General features: G+C 35.3%; 1 protein-coding gene across 1 annotated transcript; it reads left to right on the forward strand.

The window, feature by feature from the left end:
* Nucleotides 1-7,323: 7,323 nt before the first annotated feature.
* Nucleotides 7,324-8,595, forward strand: LOC138312085 (uncharacterized). Its single transcript, XM_069253144.1, has one exon. The coding sequence runs from the start codon at nt 7,324-7,326 to the stop codon at nt 8,593-8,595; it is 1,272 nt and encodes a 423-aa protein (XP_069109245.1).
* Nucleotides 8,596-18,179: the final 9,584 nt, after the last annotated feature.

An 18,179-nucleotide genomic window follows, 5' to 3' on the forward strand; every position in this document is an offset into this window, starting at 1 on the left:
TATAAATTTTGGCTCGATCCCCCAGGGGCAGGAGGGGCGGGGCCCAATAGGGGAAATAGAGGTAAAACCTTTAAATCGCTACTTGTCCTAGGAGTTTGCATGAATGTAACCAAAATCACCACAAACATCCTTAGGGAAGGGGAACGAGTACTTTATAAATTTTGCTCTGATCCCCCAGTGGGTGCATGGGGAGGGCGGGGCCAATAGGGGAAATAGAGGTAAATCCCTTTAAATCGCTACTTGTCCCTAGAGTTTTTGGCATGGAATGTAACCAAAATCAGCCACAAACATCCTTGGGGGAAGGGGAACAGTACTTGTATAAATTTTGGCTCTGACCCCCCAGGGGCAGGAGGGGCGGGGCCCAATAGGGGAAATAGAGGTAAATCCTTTAAATCGCTACTTGTCCTAGAGTTTGGCATGGAATGTAACCAAAATCAGCCACAAACATCCTTGGGGGAAGGGGAACAGTACTTGTAAAAATTTTGGCTCTGATCCCCCAGGGGCAGGAGGGGCGGGGCCCAATAGGGGAAATAGAGGTAAATCCTTTAAATCGCTACTTGTCATAGAGTTGTGAATGGAATGTACCCAAATATGGCCACAAACATCCTTGGGGGAAGGGGAACAGAACTTGTATAAATTTTTGCACTGACCCCCCGGGGGCAGGAGGGGCGGGGCCCAAAAGGGGAAATAGAGGTAAATCCTTTAAATCGCTACTAGTCATAGAGTTCTGCAGGGATTGGAACCAAATTTGGCCACAAACATCCTTGGGGGAAGGGGAACAGAACTTGTATAAATTTTGGCTCTGGCCCCCCGGGGGCTGGAGGGGCGGAGCCTAATAGGGGAAATAGAGGTAAATCCTTTAAATCGCTACTAGTCACAGAGTTCCGCATGGAATGTAACCAAATTTGGCCAGAGATATCCTTGGGAGAATAAGAATTGAGTATGTATAAATTTTGGCTCTGGCCGCCCGGGGCAGGAGGGGCTTTCAAGCAACATTCATATCAATAATTTCATTTTCTTTATTTATATTTTATTTTTAATCAAAATATTGAAAATTATTTGAAAGTGTGTTACTTTCATTTTAACTTAACTGTAAATTTTCAATTGTATTATTTATATCTATATACATGCAGTTCGTTCTACAGTTTCTAGATTCAGTAATATAGAATATAATGGTCATAATGATAATATAATAATGATCAATGATAAGATTTTTAGAAAATTTATAATTTATTATATCAAATTATATCTAATTTGATATAATGTATAACATGGCCACGAATGTAGTATAATATATATAAATGATAAGAATTTTAGACTTTGAAATTTGGACTAATATATAATTATCTACATATATCTTTCAGGTATGTTACACTGTGTAGGTCAAGCACATGTGTTTCATATTTACAATAGTATATGTACGTGCATGTAAAGTCTATTGAAAACCAACCTCTGTTAGGGTCATTGTATTGCTATTAATTACATAGCCATGTTATTAATTATGTTACATGATAAGTCTAATGAGTAAACATGTTTCCCTATGTAATACAGCATCTACGTTGGGTCAAATGTTCCAGGTATTGGCTTTCATACCCAAATATTGACATATGTTATCCTGATGTACTGCTATATTAACTCGCCAATAATCTCTGTACAGAGTCGATTCCTAAGACTCCAATAAACGTATCGTACCATCCACTGAATCTGCGTTGGAGTTCTACATCTACTTTTCCTCAACATACATTTACACGAGATTATAAACATCATATTGGCGCCGTGCTGAAAAGAACCTGGGTTTGGACACTTCGTGTCGACTACCACTATCGATCATTGGTTTCACAGGTACGTAGATTTGGCCTATTAGCTCTTTTACAAGTAAATATTTGTATCACTTATTTTATTTTTCTCGCACAAATAATATTACTGTTTTATCATGGCTTTATCATCACTGAGAACCGGTCTTATTCTTAGTGAGAATTATCGTTTGACTTTATACACATATACATCTTATGAACTAAAATAGACTACCAGTATGTAGTTTAACTTTGAAGTACACACATAAAACTTACACTATAACACAGACATGCACCACAAGGAGTCGACCACATCAATACACATAACGCACACATACAGACATAAAAATAAACAATTTATAAGTTAAAACAATTTCGTTAGGGAAATATTTGAGGGAATATTTTTATTCAATAACCTTGCTAATTATTTTTAACTACAATAAGCTACAATATTTCAAATCACTGGTTAAAAAATGTTCAATTATTTTATGATTCCTCTCCTGTGACATGTTCATGAATTTAGTTTATTGCTTGTATCATAAATCTAAGTAGTTCCTTAGTGTTTATTTACATATAATATTTACTATTCCACAAAAACATTTTTACATCTTATATACTTTTGACAAGTTTCTCTCACGTGATAATGCACGGAGGTTAAAATACATACATGGAAACTCGTCTATTTTTATGTTAGAGGCAGAGTAGTGATGTGATTAAACACACACGTTTATTTTTAGTTGCTCTAATCCTCATATAACATATTCCGCACATTATACTTTTATATACTTAGAACATACAACATAACACACATTATGATTATATTATTCATTTCATTATTGGAGGAAATTACTACCTGATGCATTTGAATGCAAGGTTAACACTTGTTAATTTTCTCCTACATTACATATTTTGCACATACAATTTACAAACTTACGGAAATTTCTTTCACTTATCATCTAGTTTAGTTAATTTAAGTCTCAATCTAATTAGAGACGAAGCATCATGTCTGAGTTTAAGACGGAAGTACGTACGTCGATCAGACTCTATCATTGATTGTCATTCACTCTATGGCAACAGCATATCGTGAACATGTCCTCGAGGTCGGAATTAGTGCAAAGCTTATATATTATTTTGTAGTTTTTTTTCTCTCAAGTATTTCAATCAAATTTTCTACAAGTTTACGCTATTTGTATCAATCTAGTTACATTAAATTACACATATTCATTTTATATCTTCATCAAATGATCAAGCATTATTAATGTCTTACTCATACACCACACATAGACATTTTATTTCACACAATTCACTTAGTTACCGGAAAAAAAAAACTATAAATGCAAATAAAAAAAAGAAAAACCCACAATGTTAAAAAAAAAGAAACATACTACATAGTACATAAATTACGCATGTATGCTAGAAGTTGTGTTGTATTTTTCATCTAGTTTTCACAGATTCAATGTCTGTTCTATCTCAAAATATAAATATATAAGAACTGATAAATTGCTAACATGCATATATGCCATCAGTTTTTTCACTTAGTATCACGTTTATATGTTTTTAAATTTATTCTTCTTATCAAATAGTTAAGTACCAAAAGTTTTACTCGTAGATAATGAGACGACCATACATCAATACTTTACATACGGTTATATTATCGCTTTGAAGCACGATTTACAACTTAAGTTTTACATTGTACAAAAATTAACAGCAGTTAATACATATAACACCACAAGCTCATGATAGTTTTTTTATGCATTTGTTGGCTGTTTACTACATTATAATATATATCCCTTTGGTTTTTTTCCCCACAAACTCTAAATAACAACAGCTTGATAGTTATAGATATATTAAATAAAATATCTCCAACTATCCCCTAGGCAAATCTACAGATAATATTACAACTATTGATTGATACGTACAATGTTATTGAGCGATTATTTTATTATCTTTCATTTTTCTATATAGTTTTTCTACATTTCTGGTGATGCCATGACATTCTTAGTAATATATTTGTGATTGGTACAATTATTTATAAGGAAAAGAGTGAAAAGTCTAATCTTTAAAACTTGTCGCCTTTGATACGCAAAAGAATTGAGAATCAGCCATAATCCAATCGAAATATGATCTGGACCCCATGCGACGGAAGTGTTAATATATCCACGCCTGTCAACTATAATTCCGCCTCCAGTTATAGAAGTGGATCGGTAGTCCATCAAAATTCTGACTTTATTGTGTCTTCGTTATATTTGACTTGTTTTGTGTATGCCGTCTTCATTCTATCATTGGAGTTCCCGTTAATATATATATCTCCACAAAAGACACTTACATCTATTATTTCAACATACGTATATTTTCTGGATAGTCCCCTGAAGTGATTAAACACCAGGTGAAAATTGTTTTAAGGACTATGCCAGGCTATGTCAGAGTCAGAGATAGTGACGTGTTATTTCACGCAAATTTTCAATTATATCTCTGTGCTTGAAGACATAAACATCCACACACAAAAAAAAACACCTACATATTCAACGGATAGGGAGGAGCCGATGCAGTCTAATGCCGGAATGTTTGTCTAAAGTCTCCTTATCCAAAGAAGTCAACACTACACCTTTCCACGTCAACACAATTATCATCAACGGATTTGGAAATACCCGAAGCAGTCTAATGCCGGGAAAATTGTATGAATCTCCTTTTCCGATGAAGTCAACACAACACCTTCCACGTCAACATATATCTTCAAAGTGCTCAACGGATTTGGAAATACCTGATGCAGTCTAATGCCAGGGAAAACGTGTTTTATATTTTCATCTCCGGAGAGGACTGATTACACTTAGTTTAACTTATATTCTACAATTTTTACACGGAACTCTCATCTTAAATAATTCTTAGCCTTATTGTGCAAGAAATCACCGTTGGATTCAAGATGGTTGTACATCGTTTTCAGCACTCATTAACTTTTCATCACGCGACGGCATATTTATAAACATTTCTATATCTACGTTGGACATTTTAAAGTTTATATTTTGAATACTGTGTTTTTAATAATCTATTCGGAACTCTATGTTTTACATACTATACTTATTATGCTTTATATATATTCCTTTCAAGCAACATTCATATCAATAATTTCATTTTCTTTATTTATATTTTATTTTTAATCAAAATATTGAAAATTATTTGAAAGTGTGTTACTTTCATTTTAACTTAACTGTAAATTTTCATTGTATTATTTATATCTATATACATGCAGTTCGTTCTACAGTTCTAGATTCAGTAATATAGAATATAATGGTCATAATGATAATATAATAATGATCAATGATAAGATTTTTAGAAAATTTATAATTTATTATATCAAATTATATCTAATTTGATATAATGTATAACATGGCCACGAATGTAGTATAATATATATAAATGATAAGAATTTTAGACTTTGAAATTTGGACTAATATATAATTATCTACATATATCTTTCAGGTATGTTACACTGTGTAGGTCAAGCACATGTGTTTCATATTTACAATAGTATATGTACGTGCATGTAAAGTCTATTGAAAACCAACCTCTGGGTCATTGTATTGCTATTTAATTACATAGCCATGTTATTAATTATGTTACATGATAAGTCTAATGAGTAAACATGTTTCCCTATGTAATACAGCATCTACGTTGGGTCAAATGTTCCAGGTATTGGCTTTCATACCCAAATATTGACATATGTTATCCTGATGTACTGCTATATTAACTCGCCAATAATCTCTGTACAGAGTCGATTCCTAAGACTCCAATCTGCGTTGGAGTTCTACATCTACTTTTCCTCAACATACATTTACACGAGATTATAAACATCATACTGTTTCCGATTACTGATGTAATTTTTTAACCAATTTAGCAATTTTCCGCCTATACCATAATTTGCTAGTTTAACATTCAGTCCCTTGTGCCACACACGATCGAATGCTTTCGAAATATCACAGAAAACTAAACATGTTGAGTGCATTTTTTCAATATTTTCACATAGGGAATGGTAGATTTCAATAAGTTGGTGAGATGAAGAATGTCCAGGTTGAAAACCTGACTGATATTTATATATGAGGGAATTATCAAGTAAGTAATTGTTTAGATATTTGACTACCAATCTTTCAAAAACTTTTCCTATTGTACTTAAGAGAGATATAGGTCTATAGTTAGTAGAATTATGCTTATCTCCCTTTTTAAAGAATGGCATGACTAGAGCTAATTTCCACTGTTTTGGGAAGATACCAGTATCCAAGGAAGATCTGAATATTAGAAATAAGGGTAATGCAATAGAAGATGCTGTGTGTTTTAGCATGTTATGGCTAATTCCGTCGTGTCCTACTGCTTTATTGATAGGTAAGGATTTAAGAATGTCTATAATGTCGGTCGGTTGAAATTGTATGTCGGTTATATTAGAGTCAGTCCTAATCTCTAACTCTGGAACGTCAATTTGTGAATCGTCAATAGTTGATATGGAAACAAAGTAATCATTTAATAAATTGGCTTTACCTACGTCCGTCATTTCAGGTTGCCCTGCATCGTTTAATAGAGGAGGAATAGAGTTAGTAGTGTCCGAGGTTTTTAATAATCTTCGAATGATTTTCCAGTAGTTTCTAGGGTTTGAATTCGAGTGACGATCTAAAATGCCATTTATATCTGAATAAATTTTTTCTTTGGTGTGCTTTTTTAAATTGTTTACATGATTACGTTGTTTCCGAAAATTAGTAGTAAGATTTAACGTTGTTCTATGTCGTTAAAATCTTTAAAAGTCTGTCTCGTTTTCTTATTTCTCGTCTAAGGTCAGAATTGAACCACGGTTTGTCATTAGGCCGAATAGTAATGGTTTTAGTTGGTATGCTATATCTAGAAATTTGTCAGTAAATTTTTCACACATGTCGTCTGGGGAGTTCGCTGTCGAAAAAAAAAATTAGCCAGTCAGTCTCATCTAATTTATTTTTAAACGTCTCATAATTTGCCTGATTATAACATCTTATTGTTCGTTTATATGTTCTGGAGATAGCTGTTTCTACGTTAATTTCTACAGTCGTCGCTTTGTGATCAGAAATTTCGTCGTCAATATCAATTACGTCAGAAAAGTTAGAGATACACGTGTCAGACAGTAAAATTGGGTCAAGTAGTGTGGAGGACGTGCGCGCTACACGTGTCGGTCTATCAATGACATTGGTGAAGTGAAATGTGTAACGATAATATAGAAACTACAATAATGGTTTCTCCCCATAATAGACACTCCCTTGAAAATGGTACTTCCGGTTTATGATGTCATCAGTTTTTTGTGTATACCATGTGCTTGTTATGATGGAGAATGAATACAGTCAAGCTGATAAGTGTGTTGGGTTTATGTCGATCACAAACATCATAAATGACGCTACATGGTGTCAGAAGTGGGATGGTAAGACTGGGAGATTCAAACGAAGTGACGAATGTCAAATAATGAACACAAAGTGAAACGGTAAAACCTAACTCAAGTGCAAACATCACCGTGTCCGTGAAAATGTCTACTGGTACTACAAACACGGCCTCTACTACAAATCCCATGACTTCCCAAGCCCAAATAAATGCCGTTCCCATTGTTGTACAAGCTCCTGCAAACCTTCCCGTTCCCACAGCACTAGACTTACGAGGCAATTTATGTGCTAACTGGAAAAAAATCCGTCGTATTTGGGACAATTATGAGATCGCGAGTGGCTTAAAACACAAAACTAAAGAACTGAGAAATGCTACTCTGCTAACTTGTATAGGGCCAGATGCATTACAAATATACGATGGGCTCACGTTTGACAAAGATGACGACAAAACAGATGTAGACAAAGTGTTGGACAAATTCGAAAAGTTCTGCATTGGACAGACTAATGAGACTTATGAACGTTACCTCTTTAATAACAGGAGTCAGGAACAAGGAGAAACAATAGATGCGTATGTCGCAGCATTAAGGTCCCTTGCAAAGACATGTTACTATGGTGCATTAGAGGAAAGTCTTATCAGAGATCGGATCGTTATGGGGGTTTGGGAAAATGCTACAAGAAAAAAACTCTTGCAGGATCAGTCACTGACATTGCATAGGTGTATTGACATTTGCCGTTCATTTGAAAAATCAGTTCAACACATGAAAGACATTACAAATGAAGAGGTTAAGGTATGCGGAAAGAAAGCAACTGATAACGCTCAACCACAGGACCGTCCGCAAACAAGTAGTGGAAAGAGAAATTCGCAAAAACAAATAGTGAATTGTGGCAATTGTGGATACAATCATGTAAACGAGCGCGAACGGTGCCTGGCATGGCAGAAAACGTGTGCGATCTGCGGAATGCTGAATCATTTTGCAAAGAAATGTAGGTCAAGACCTCGTCAAGGTCAAGGTCAAGGTCAAAGACAAAATCAAGGAAATGGACGTCCTGGTCGGAGATTAAAACCAAAGGTATATTACGTGGAGGCTACAAACGAGAGTTCAGATGATGACTTTTGTTTCACAATCGATCGAAAGGAGGTAAACACTATAAAACACGAGGAGATACCGACCAAGCTATATACCATAATTGAAACAAAGGGCATTTTAATTGAATGTCAACTCGACAGCGGATCAAGCGTGAACGCGTTGCCCAAATCTATCTATATGGAAGTCTTTGAGGATCCTCAGTTGGAACACTTAGTAGAGACAGATGTAACGCTTGTCATGTTCAATAACTCTGAAATGTCTCCGGTCGGGGCCCGACGAGTTCAAATCATCAACCCAAAAATGGGAGACGGTATTCGGTCGAGTTTGTAATTGTAGATGGAAAAGTGAAGCCAATTTTAGGTTCCCGCGTTATACAAGCAATGGACTTAATAACAGTGAACACACAAAACCTATACTCGAGGGCTGAGGTTCCAAAGGAGGAAGTTCTACAACTTAAGTCATCCACTCACGTGCCGATCGTCTCCACATCAAATGCTTCATTGCCAGTGGATAATGAATCACAAGTCACAAGTCAGTTACCATTGACAACGGATTCATCGACTGAAAATGTGTCAAAAGTGAAAGCTGACAGGACAATTTTCGAAGGACTCGGAAAGTTGAGAGGAAAACTGCATCTTGAAGTAGATCCTCATGTTACACCTTCGAAAATACCTGTGCGCCGGCCCCCTGTGGCGATAAAGGATGATTTTCGAACTGAACTCAATAGGCTGACCAATATTGGTGTGATTGCACCTGTAAACACTCCAACAGATTGGATCTCATCAATCGTAGTCGTGAAAAAGCCGAACGGAAAGTTGAGACTTTGTATTGACCCCAAACCATTAAACCAGGCACTTAAAAGGAATCATTATGCTATGCCAACCATAGAAGACATCCTTCCCGAATTGAACAAAGCACGCATATTCTCGGTAGTTGATGCAAAGGACGGGTTTTGGCATGTTGAGTTAGACGAAGAGAGCAGTTATTTGACGACATTTGGAACCCCTTGGGGCCGGTATCGATGGCTCAGAATGCCTTTTGGCATCTCACCTGCCCCAGAGGAATTTCAGCGGAGATTGGACGAGGCACTTGAAGGATTAGAAGGAGTTAAGGCGATACACGATGACATTGTTGTTTTCGGATGTGGTGACACAGATGAAGAAGCAAAGCATGATCACGATCGAAAACTTCAGGCTTTATTTGACAGATGTCGTGATGAGAACATAAAAATCAACAGAGACAAGTTAAAGTTGCGCCTAAGCACTGTGACGTATTTGGGACATGTGATTTCGGCGAAAGGTCTGGAAATGGATCCAGCCGAAGTGAAAGCCATCACCGAAATGCCCGTTCCGAAAGACAAAGCTGGAGTACAACGCTTGTTAGGCATGATAAACTTTGTGCAAAAGTTTGCACCGCGATTGTCAGAGATGACTACTCCGTTACGTGACCTTTTGAAAAAGGATTCAGAATTTATGTGGGACGCAACTGTTCAAGGCAAGGCTTTTGATGAAATCAAGAAAGCACTGTCTGATGCGCCGGTATTGAAATTTTTCGACCCATCAAAACAAACGGTACTGCAATGTGATGCTTCAGAAAATGGACTAGGGGCATGTCTCCTTCAGGAAGGACACCCTGTGGGGTACGCGTCGCGAGCGCTCACGGCAACAGAATGTAACTATGCCCAGATTGAGAAAGAGCTTCTGGCGGTGGTTTTTGGAATGACAAAATTTGAACAATACACGTATGGAACACATGTTGTTGTCGAGTCAGACCACAAGCCATTAGAGATTATTGACAAGAAAAACTTGTTTAGTGCTCCTAAACGCTTACAACGTATGTTGCTAAATCTTCAGCGTTTTGACTACACAATCGTCTACAAGAAGGGCACGGAAATGTACATGGCGGATACGTTAAGCAGGGCATTTTTGTCAAGTACTGATGAAGAGACACGTGTTGCGAGTTGCCTTTCTGAATTTGAACACGTAAACACTGTGAAACATCTGCCAGTGTCGTCTGAAACGCTTCATAAGCTACAACAGGCCACTGAAAGTGACGCAAGTCTTATAGAATTAATGCGAGTTGTTCAACGTGGGTGGCCAGAGAGCAAAGAACAACTCTCTCAAGAGGTCCAGAAGTACTTCCCTTTTCGAGAAGAGTTGACTGTCCACAACGGATTGTTATTCAAGAACGACCGTGTAGTAGTGCCAATTTCCGAACGCCGTAACATGATGGAAAGAGCACATTCAAGCCATATCGGTCTCCAGGGATGTTTACGAAGAGCAAGGGAGTCAATATATTGGCCGAATCTGAATCGTGACTTTGAAGAGTTTATTCGGGCATGTGACACGTGCAATGCATATTCGCAGGAGAATAGCAGAGAACCTCTGATATCGCATGAGACACCAAGTAGACCATGGGAAAAAGTCGGCGTTGACCTGTTCTACTTGGATGGGAAAGACTACCTTCTAACCGTTGATTATTATTCAGATTTTTTTGAAGTCGACCGTCTCCATGACAAGAAAGGCACTGAGGTAATCAGAAAGTTGAAAGCTCATTTTTCGCGCTATGGTCTACCGTGTGTCGTTATGTCGGATAATGGGCCACCTTTCAACGGGAAACAATTTTCTGACTTTGCAAAGGCCTATGAGTTCCAACATGTCACTAGTTCGCCAAGATACCCCCAATCTAATGGGAAAGTGGAAAACGCTATCAAAACCGCCAAACGTATTCTTGAAAAATCCAAGAAGGACAAGACAGATCCCTACTTGGCCATGTTGGATTGGAGGAACACACCAGGGGAAATTGTCAAGTCGTCCCCTGTCCAACGGCTATATGGAAGACGCACCCGTACGCTGTTACCGCTAACAACAAAGCTGTTGGAGCCTAATGTGGTTCCAAACTCACAAACTCGAAAGGAAATTGAGCGAAGGAAAGACAAACAACAACAATATATTATGATAAAGGTACCAAGGCATTGGCTGAACTAATGCCTGGTGAGACAGTCAGAATTAAACCAACTGAGTTCGGAAAGGAATGGACAAAAAGCAAGCGTGCAAGATAAGGTGAACATTAGATCATACACAGTCAAAACAGAGGACGGGTCAGTATATCGTAGAAATCGGCATCATCTCAAGAAGACCCCAGAGGTCTTCACTGAGGATGACAATCAACCCATTTTGGAATCGGAGGTGTCTGAACCAGCGATGACGAACGTCAATGAAGGAGACGAGAGGCCGCCACAAAGGACGCATGAACAGACAGTCGTAGAGGTTCCACTGAGGAGATCGACTCGAGAAGTTCATCGACCAAGTTACTTGAAGGACTTTGTGTGTCTCGTGAAACGTGCCACTATCCTTGAATAATATGTTTACTTTATGCGCAAGTGATAAACAGTTCAGTAACTTAGTCTGTCTAGTCATTCGATTGAAGGGACAATTTACCAAAGACTTTTTTTTTATTTTGTTCTTGTTTTAATAGTTCATTTGTTAATGTTAATAATTTCAGCGAAGACTGTGAATTAAGTAAAAGTGGCACCATCGCGAAAGAGACTCTGATCTTGATGAATATAGTGAGTTATGAACAGTGCTAAAGGAAGGGGATGTAACGATAATATAGAAACTACAATAATGGTTTCTCCCCATAATAGACACTCCCTTGAAAATGGTACTTCCGGTTTATGATGTCATCAGTTTTTGTGTATACCATGTGCTTGTTATGATGGAGAATGAATACAGTCAAGCTGATAAGTGTGTTGGGTTTATGTCGATCACAAACATCATAAATGACGCTACAAAATGTGTGGATAATATCGTAGATTTTGTGTGAATTTCTGACGGTTAAAAGGTCAATGTTTATATCGCCAACTATAATGATGTGTGGAGTTTCTTGGAAGGCAGTGTCTATAGAAAAATGAAATTGGTCCCAAAAGGTGTTTGAAGCGTGTGGAGGTCTATACAATGTACACAGGAGAAATTTCTTTCTTGGATACTGGATCTCTGTCCATATCACTTCGCCCACTCGAAATTCTAAGTCCGCTCTACGACGGGTGCACAAGAGACTGGATGTATACACAGCTAACCCCCCTCCCGGACTTCCCCTATCCTTACGGTATAATTCATAACCACCCAGGAGTAAATCAGTGTCAGCTACAGAATTATCAAGGTGAGTCTCAGTGACGCAGATAACATCATTATCAGAAGTTAAATTTTCTAATTGGGATAGTTTATTTCTTAAACTACGGATATTCAAATGAAAGTTAGAAATAGTATAATTTTGATCTGGAGGACCTGGGTTTGGATGTACATCATTACATGAGAGTAGGAGGAGGTGTAGTATCAGTAGGAAACTAGAATTATTGGTCAAACATCTCATTAACACATAAATAAATGTTACAAGTTTTTTAAACATGAAAGTTGCTTTAGACCTGCAGCCACTATAAATATCGGTCAATTTCATATAGTAAACAAATTTTTGTGACATCAATAAAAAATGAGTACGTTGATAGAAGCAACCGATTGCCGCCCGATATTGTACTAAATCATTACCCATGATCATCAAATAACAAGCTACAGATGGGGCGGTAACCGGCTGAATTTACCATAATACAAACGTTCACAAACATACAGTTAAATAAAAGTTAGGTGGTGGTGAGACAATTGATTTTTAAAGCTACATGTACGCATATACGAATGACAAATTACAAAAAAAAAAAAAAAAAAAAAAAAAAAATTATCACTTATTTGTAAACTTATTATTTGCTGACATTTTTTGTAGTGGATGATTTATACAGGCATTTATATTATTTTTTTTTTTACAATTTGTTATAACTAATTTTAACAAAGATAAAAAGGAGAAGAAAAAAAAATGTTGAAATTATATATACATATATATTTTTTTGTTGCGTCTAAAGATGGGAATGTTATTCAGACAACAGAAGCAAACTATTAATTTCTTACAAAACTATATATGTAGGTATATTCTATGAAAACAAAAAAATAATTAAAGCTATGTACAAATGCATAATTTGGTTTCATTGTAGGAGTAAATCTAAATGGTATTTTGTATATAATTGTGATAATAAATATACATAATGCCAATTAAGTATGTAATTTAATACTATTCACTAATTAGGTATGCATTTATGATACCAGTTGATAATTAGGCATGTAATTATGATACCAGACACTAATTATATATGAAATTATGATAACAGACACTTATTAGGTATGCATTTATGATAATAGTTGCTTATTAGGTATTTAGTTTGATACCAGTTGCTAAATAAGTATGTAATTATGATACCAACGACTAATTAGGTATGTAATTATGATACCAGTGACTAATTAGGTATGTAATTAAGATAAACAGTTGCTAATTAGGTATGTAATTTTGATACCAGTGACTAATTAAGTATGTAATTATGATACCAGACACTTATTAGATATAAAATTATGATGTCAGACACTAGGTATGCAAATTTGAATACCAGACACTAATTTCATTGTTATGCAATTATGATACCAGATATTAATTAGGTATGTAATTTTGATACCCGACACTAATAAGGTATCGTTATGATACCAAACACTTTAGTACATTTGTATTAATATTATTTGACACAATGATTTATATGACACTAAGAAAAGGATGTGGGTATGATACAATTAAGTACATGTATGGAATTATAATACCATTATACCAGGCAATAATTAGGTATATATTTATGATACCAGGCACTAATTAGGTATATAATTATGATACCAGGCACTAATTAGGTATATAATTATGATACCAGGCACTAATTAGGTATATAATTATGATACCAGGCACTAATTAGGTATATAATTACGATACCAGGCACTAATTAGGTATATAATTATGATACCAGGCACTAACTAGATATATAATTAAGACACCAGTCACTAATTATGCATATAATTTTGATACCAGACACTTATTGGTATGCAATGATTCATTATAATACCAGATACTAATTAGGTATGTAATCATGATGTCAGCGAATAGTCAGGTATGTAATTATGATACCAGACTTTAATTTGGTATGTTATGATACCAGTTAATTATCAGGTGTGTAATTATAGCACCAGGCACTATATAATTTGATATCAGCTGATAATCAGGTATGTAATTGTGATACCAGACATTAAATAGGTATGTTCTTATGATACCCGAAGCAAATTTGGTATGTAATTATGATACCAGACACTAATAGGGTATGCAATTGTGACACTAGACACTAATTAGGTAAGTAATTTTGATACTACACACTAATTAGTTATATCATTATGATACCAGGCACTTATATCATTATGTGTTAGACACTAATTTGGTATGTAATTATGATACCAGTTGCTAATTAGGTAAGTAATTATGATACCAGTTGCTAATTAGGTAAGTAAGTCATCATCATCATTCTTTATTCCTCAAAAGTTGAGAGTACAGGGAAATGAAAAAAAAAAAGTTATGCATTGTAGATATATTGGAACAGATCTATTTACATTGAAAGTTCAGATCAAAGTTCTGTTAACGATAAAATCGCGCGACTACATGCATATTACTTTACATGCTAGTTAATACAGCTCATGTCACAACATCGTGAAAGTAGATTTCTGCTGACTTTTTGAGGAGATACGAGCAATCCTTTGTAAATTCATCTGACAGTTCATCATCTTCAAATTCGAAATTAGGAATTTTTGCTTTGAATATTGTCTGAAGCAAAAGTTCTTCAGAAAGGTTAGACATAATTACATATGGCTGGATACCATAATAATCAATCACTTTCGTCATAAAAGTATCTCTCAGTAGGAATGTTCTTGTACAGCTTGTTACAAAATGTCTTATAATGTCGTATAGTGGCCTATCACATAAATTACATATGATGCGTTGTTCTCCAGGAACACAGGTAATCATTTTGCAGATATACAGCACTGTTTTATTGTCGATATCCGCTGTTTGCAGTATGTGATATGGTTTATCATATGTGGAGTGAACATATTTAAATCTCACGAAATCACTATCGTTGTCCATTCTCTCATGAAGCGACCGATCTTCATGTATAGCTATAGCTCCTTTTACAAAAAGCTTCCATTGGATCTTTGACGGAAAATTTGCGGACTGGATATAGCACTGTATGAAGTCTAATAGATTGTACTTGGCTAAAATAGACACAATATCGGGGATAAAACCCATTTGCTTTGCTTTTGGTGTGTCTTTATACTTGAATAGTCTGCGTATAAAGATGCTTTTCGGAACACTAGTGGGTGTGCATTCGATAATATTACGTAAGAAGTACAATTTCCTCTTTTCGATTTCGCTCTGGATTCTGCGTACTCCAACTATACTTTCGCACATGTCGGATCGCGTAGATCGTCTCAGATTTAAAATGAGCTTAATAGCATAGTGCTGGAATGTTTCAAGCTTGCGGATATCACATTTAGTTAAGTTATTCCATAGTTCGCATCCAAATAGTATCGACGGAAGTATAACTTTCTTGTAAATACTAACAAGTGTAAGAGGTTTAGTGTGTATACAGTCAGTTCCCATGCGAGTGATAGAATGTAGCATGTTACGTCCTTTCTTGCAAGCGTTGTCAACGGCATCGGTGTTTTTCAAGTCAGAGGAGAGAATGATTCCTAAGTGCGTCTCTTTGTTCGCAATACGAATTGCATTGTTGTTGATTGTCCACTCATAATTTAGGCATGCACAGCCGAATGTTAGTATGTTACATTTCGATGCATTATATTGGAATTTCCATTTATTAGCATATCTTTGTGCAACGTCTAGTAAAGTTTGTAGTGCCTTCGGACTTGTGGTAACAAGTGCGACATCATCGGCTAAACACGGATTCCCACACGGGATGGATTTGACTTTTAGCGCCAACGTGGGTCGCTTCCAGATCAACAAGCATGTCGTTAATATGCAGTAAGTATAGGAAAGTTGAAATTATCCCACCTTGTCTAACTGACCTTTGAACTTTAAGCCAGCGTGATTGAGCACCATTATGGATTACAGCACTATAGATGTCACGGTATGCGTTGAACAATATCTAAATAAGTGTCCCGTCACTCCAATGTTATACAGTTTGTTAAATATACCATTATGTTGAACAGTGCCAAAAGCCTTATATGTATCTAAGAAAGCAACATAGACTTTGCTGTTTTGTTGCATAATTTGGTTTCAATGTAGGAGTAAATCTAAATGGTATTGTATATAATTGTGATAATAAATATACATAATGCCAATTAAGTATGTAATTTAATACTATTCACTAATTAGGTATGCATTTATGATACCAGTTGATAATTAGGCATGTAATTATGATACCAGACACTAATTATATATGAAATTATGATAACAGACACTTATTAGGTATGCATTTATGATAATAGTTGCTTATTAGGTATTTAGTTTGATACCAGTTGCTAAATAAGTATGTAATTATGATACCAACGACTAATTAGGTATGTAATTATGATACCAGTGACTAATTAGGTATGTAATTAAGATAAACAGTTGCTAATTAGGTATATAATTAAGATAAACAGTTGCTAATTAGGTATGTAATTATGATACCAGTGACTAATTAAGTATGTAATTATGATGTCAGACACTAGGTATGCAAATTTGAATACCAGACACTAATTTCATTGTTTTGCTATTATGATACCAGATATTAATTAGGTATGTAATTTTGATACCCGACACTAATAAGGTATCGTTATGATACCAAACACTTTAGTACATTTGTATTAATATTATTTGACACAATGATTTATATGACACTAAGAAAAGGATGTGGGTATAATACAATTAAGTACATGTATGGAATTATAATACCATTATACCAGGCAATAATTAGGTATATATTTATGATACCAGGCACTAATTAGGTATATAATTATGATACCAGGCACTAATTAGGTATATAATTATGATACCAGGCACTAATTAGGTATATAATTATGATACCAGGCACTAATTAGGTATATATTTACGATACCAGGCACTAATTAGGTATATAATTATGATACCAGGCACTAACTAGATATATAATTAAGACACCAGTCACTAATTATGCATATAATTTTGATACCAGACACTTATTGGTATGCAATGATTCATTATAATACCAGATACTAATTAGGTATGTAATCATGATATCAGCGAATAGTCAGGTATGCAATTATGATACCAGACTTTAATTTGGTATGTTATGATACCAGTTAATTATCAGGTGTGTAATTATAGCACCAGGCACTATATAATTTGATATCAGCTGATAATCAGGTATGTAATTGTGATACCAGACATTAAATAGGTATGTTCTTATGATACCCGAAGCAAATTTGGTATGTAATTATGATACCAGACACTAATAGGGTATGCAATTGTGACACTAGACACTAATTAGGTAAGTAATTTTGATACTACACACTAATTAGTTATATCATTATGATACCAGGCACTTATATCATTATGTGTTAGACACTAATTTGGTATGTAATTATGATACCAGTTGCTAATTAGGTAAGTAATTATGATACCAGTTGCTAATTAGGTAAGTAATTATGATACCAGACACTTATATCATTATGTGTTAGACACTAATTTGGTATGTAATTATGATACCAGTTGCTAATTAGGTAAGTAATTATGATACCAGTTGCTAATTAGGTAAGTAATTATGATACCAGACACTTATATCATTATGTGTTAGACACTAATTAGGTAAGTAATTATGATACCAGTTGCTAATTAGGTAAGTAATTATGATACCAGACACTTATATCATTATGTGTTAGACACTACTTTGGTATGTAATTATGATACTAGGTACTGATTAGGATTGCAATTATGATACCAGACACTTATATCATTATGTGTTAGACACTACT

The sequence above is a fragment of the Argopecten irradians genome, unplaced genomic scaffold (assembly GCF_041381155.1).
Source record: "Argopecten irradians isolate NY unplaced genomic scaffold, Ai_NY scaffold_0201, whole genome shotgun sequence".
NCBI classification, from domain to species: domain Eukaryota; kingdom Metazoa; phylum Mollusca; class Bivalvia; order Pectinida; family Pectinidae; genus Argopecten; species Argopecten irradians.

What these genes read in the sequence shown, in the direction of transcription:
- LOC138312085 (XM_069253144.1), top strand. Translation starts at nt 7,324, where the DNA reads ATGTCTACTGGTACTACAAACACGGCCTCTACTACAAATCCCATGACT.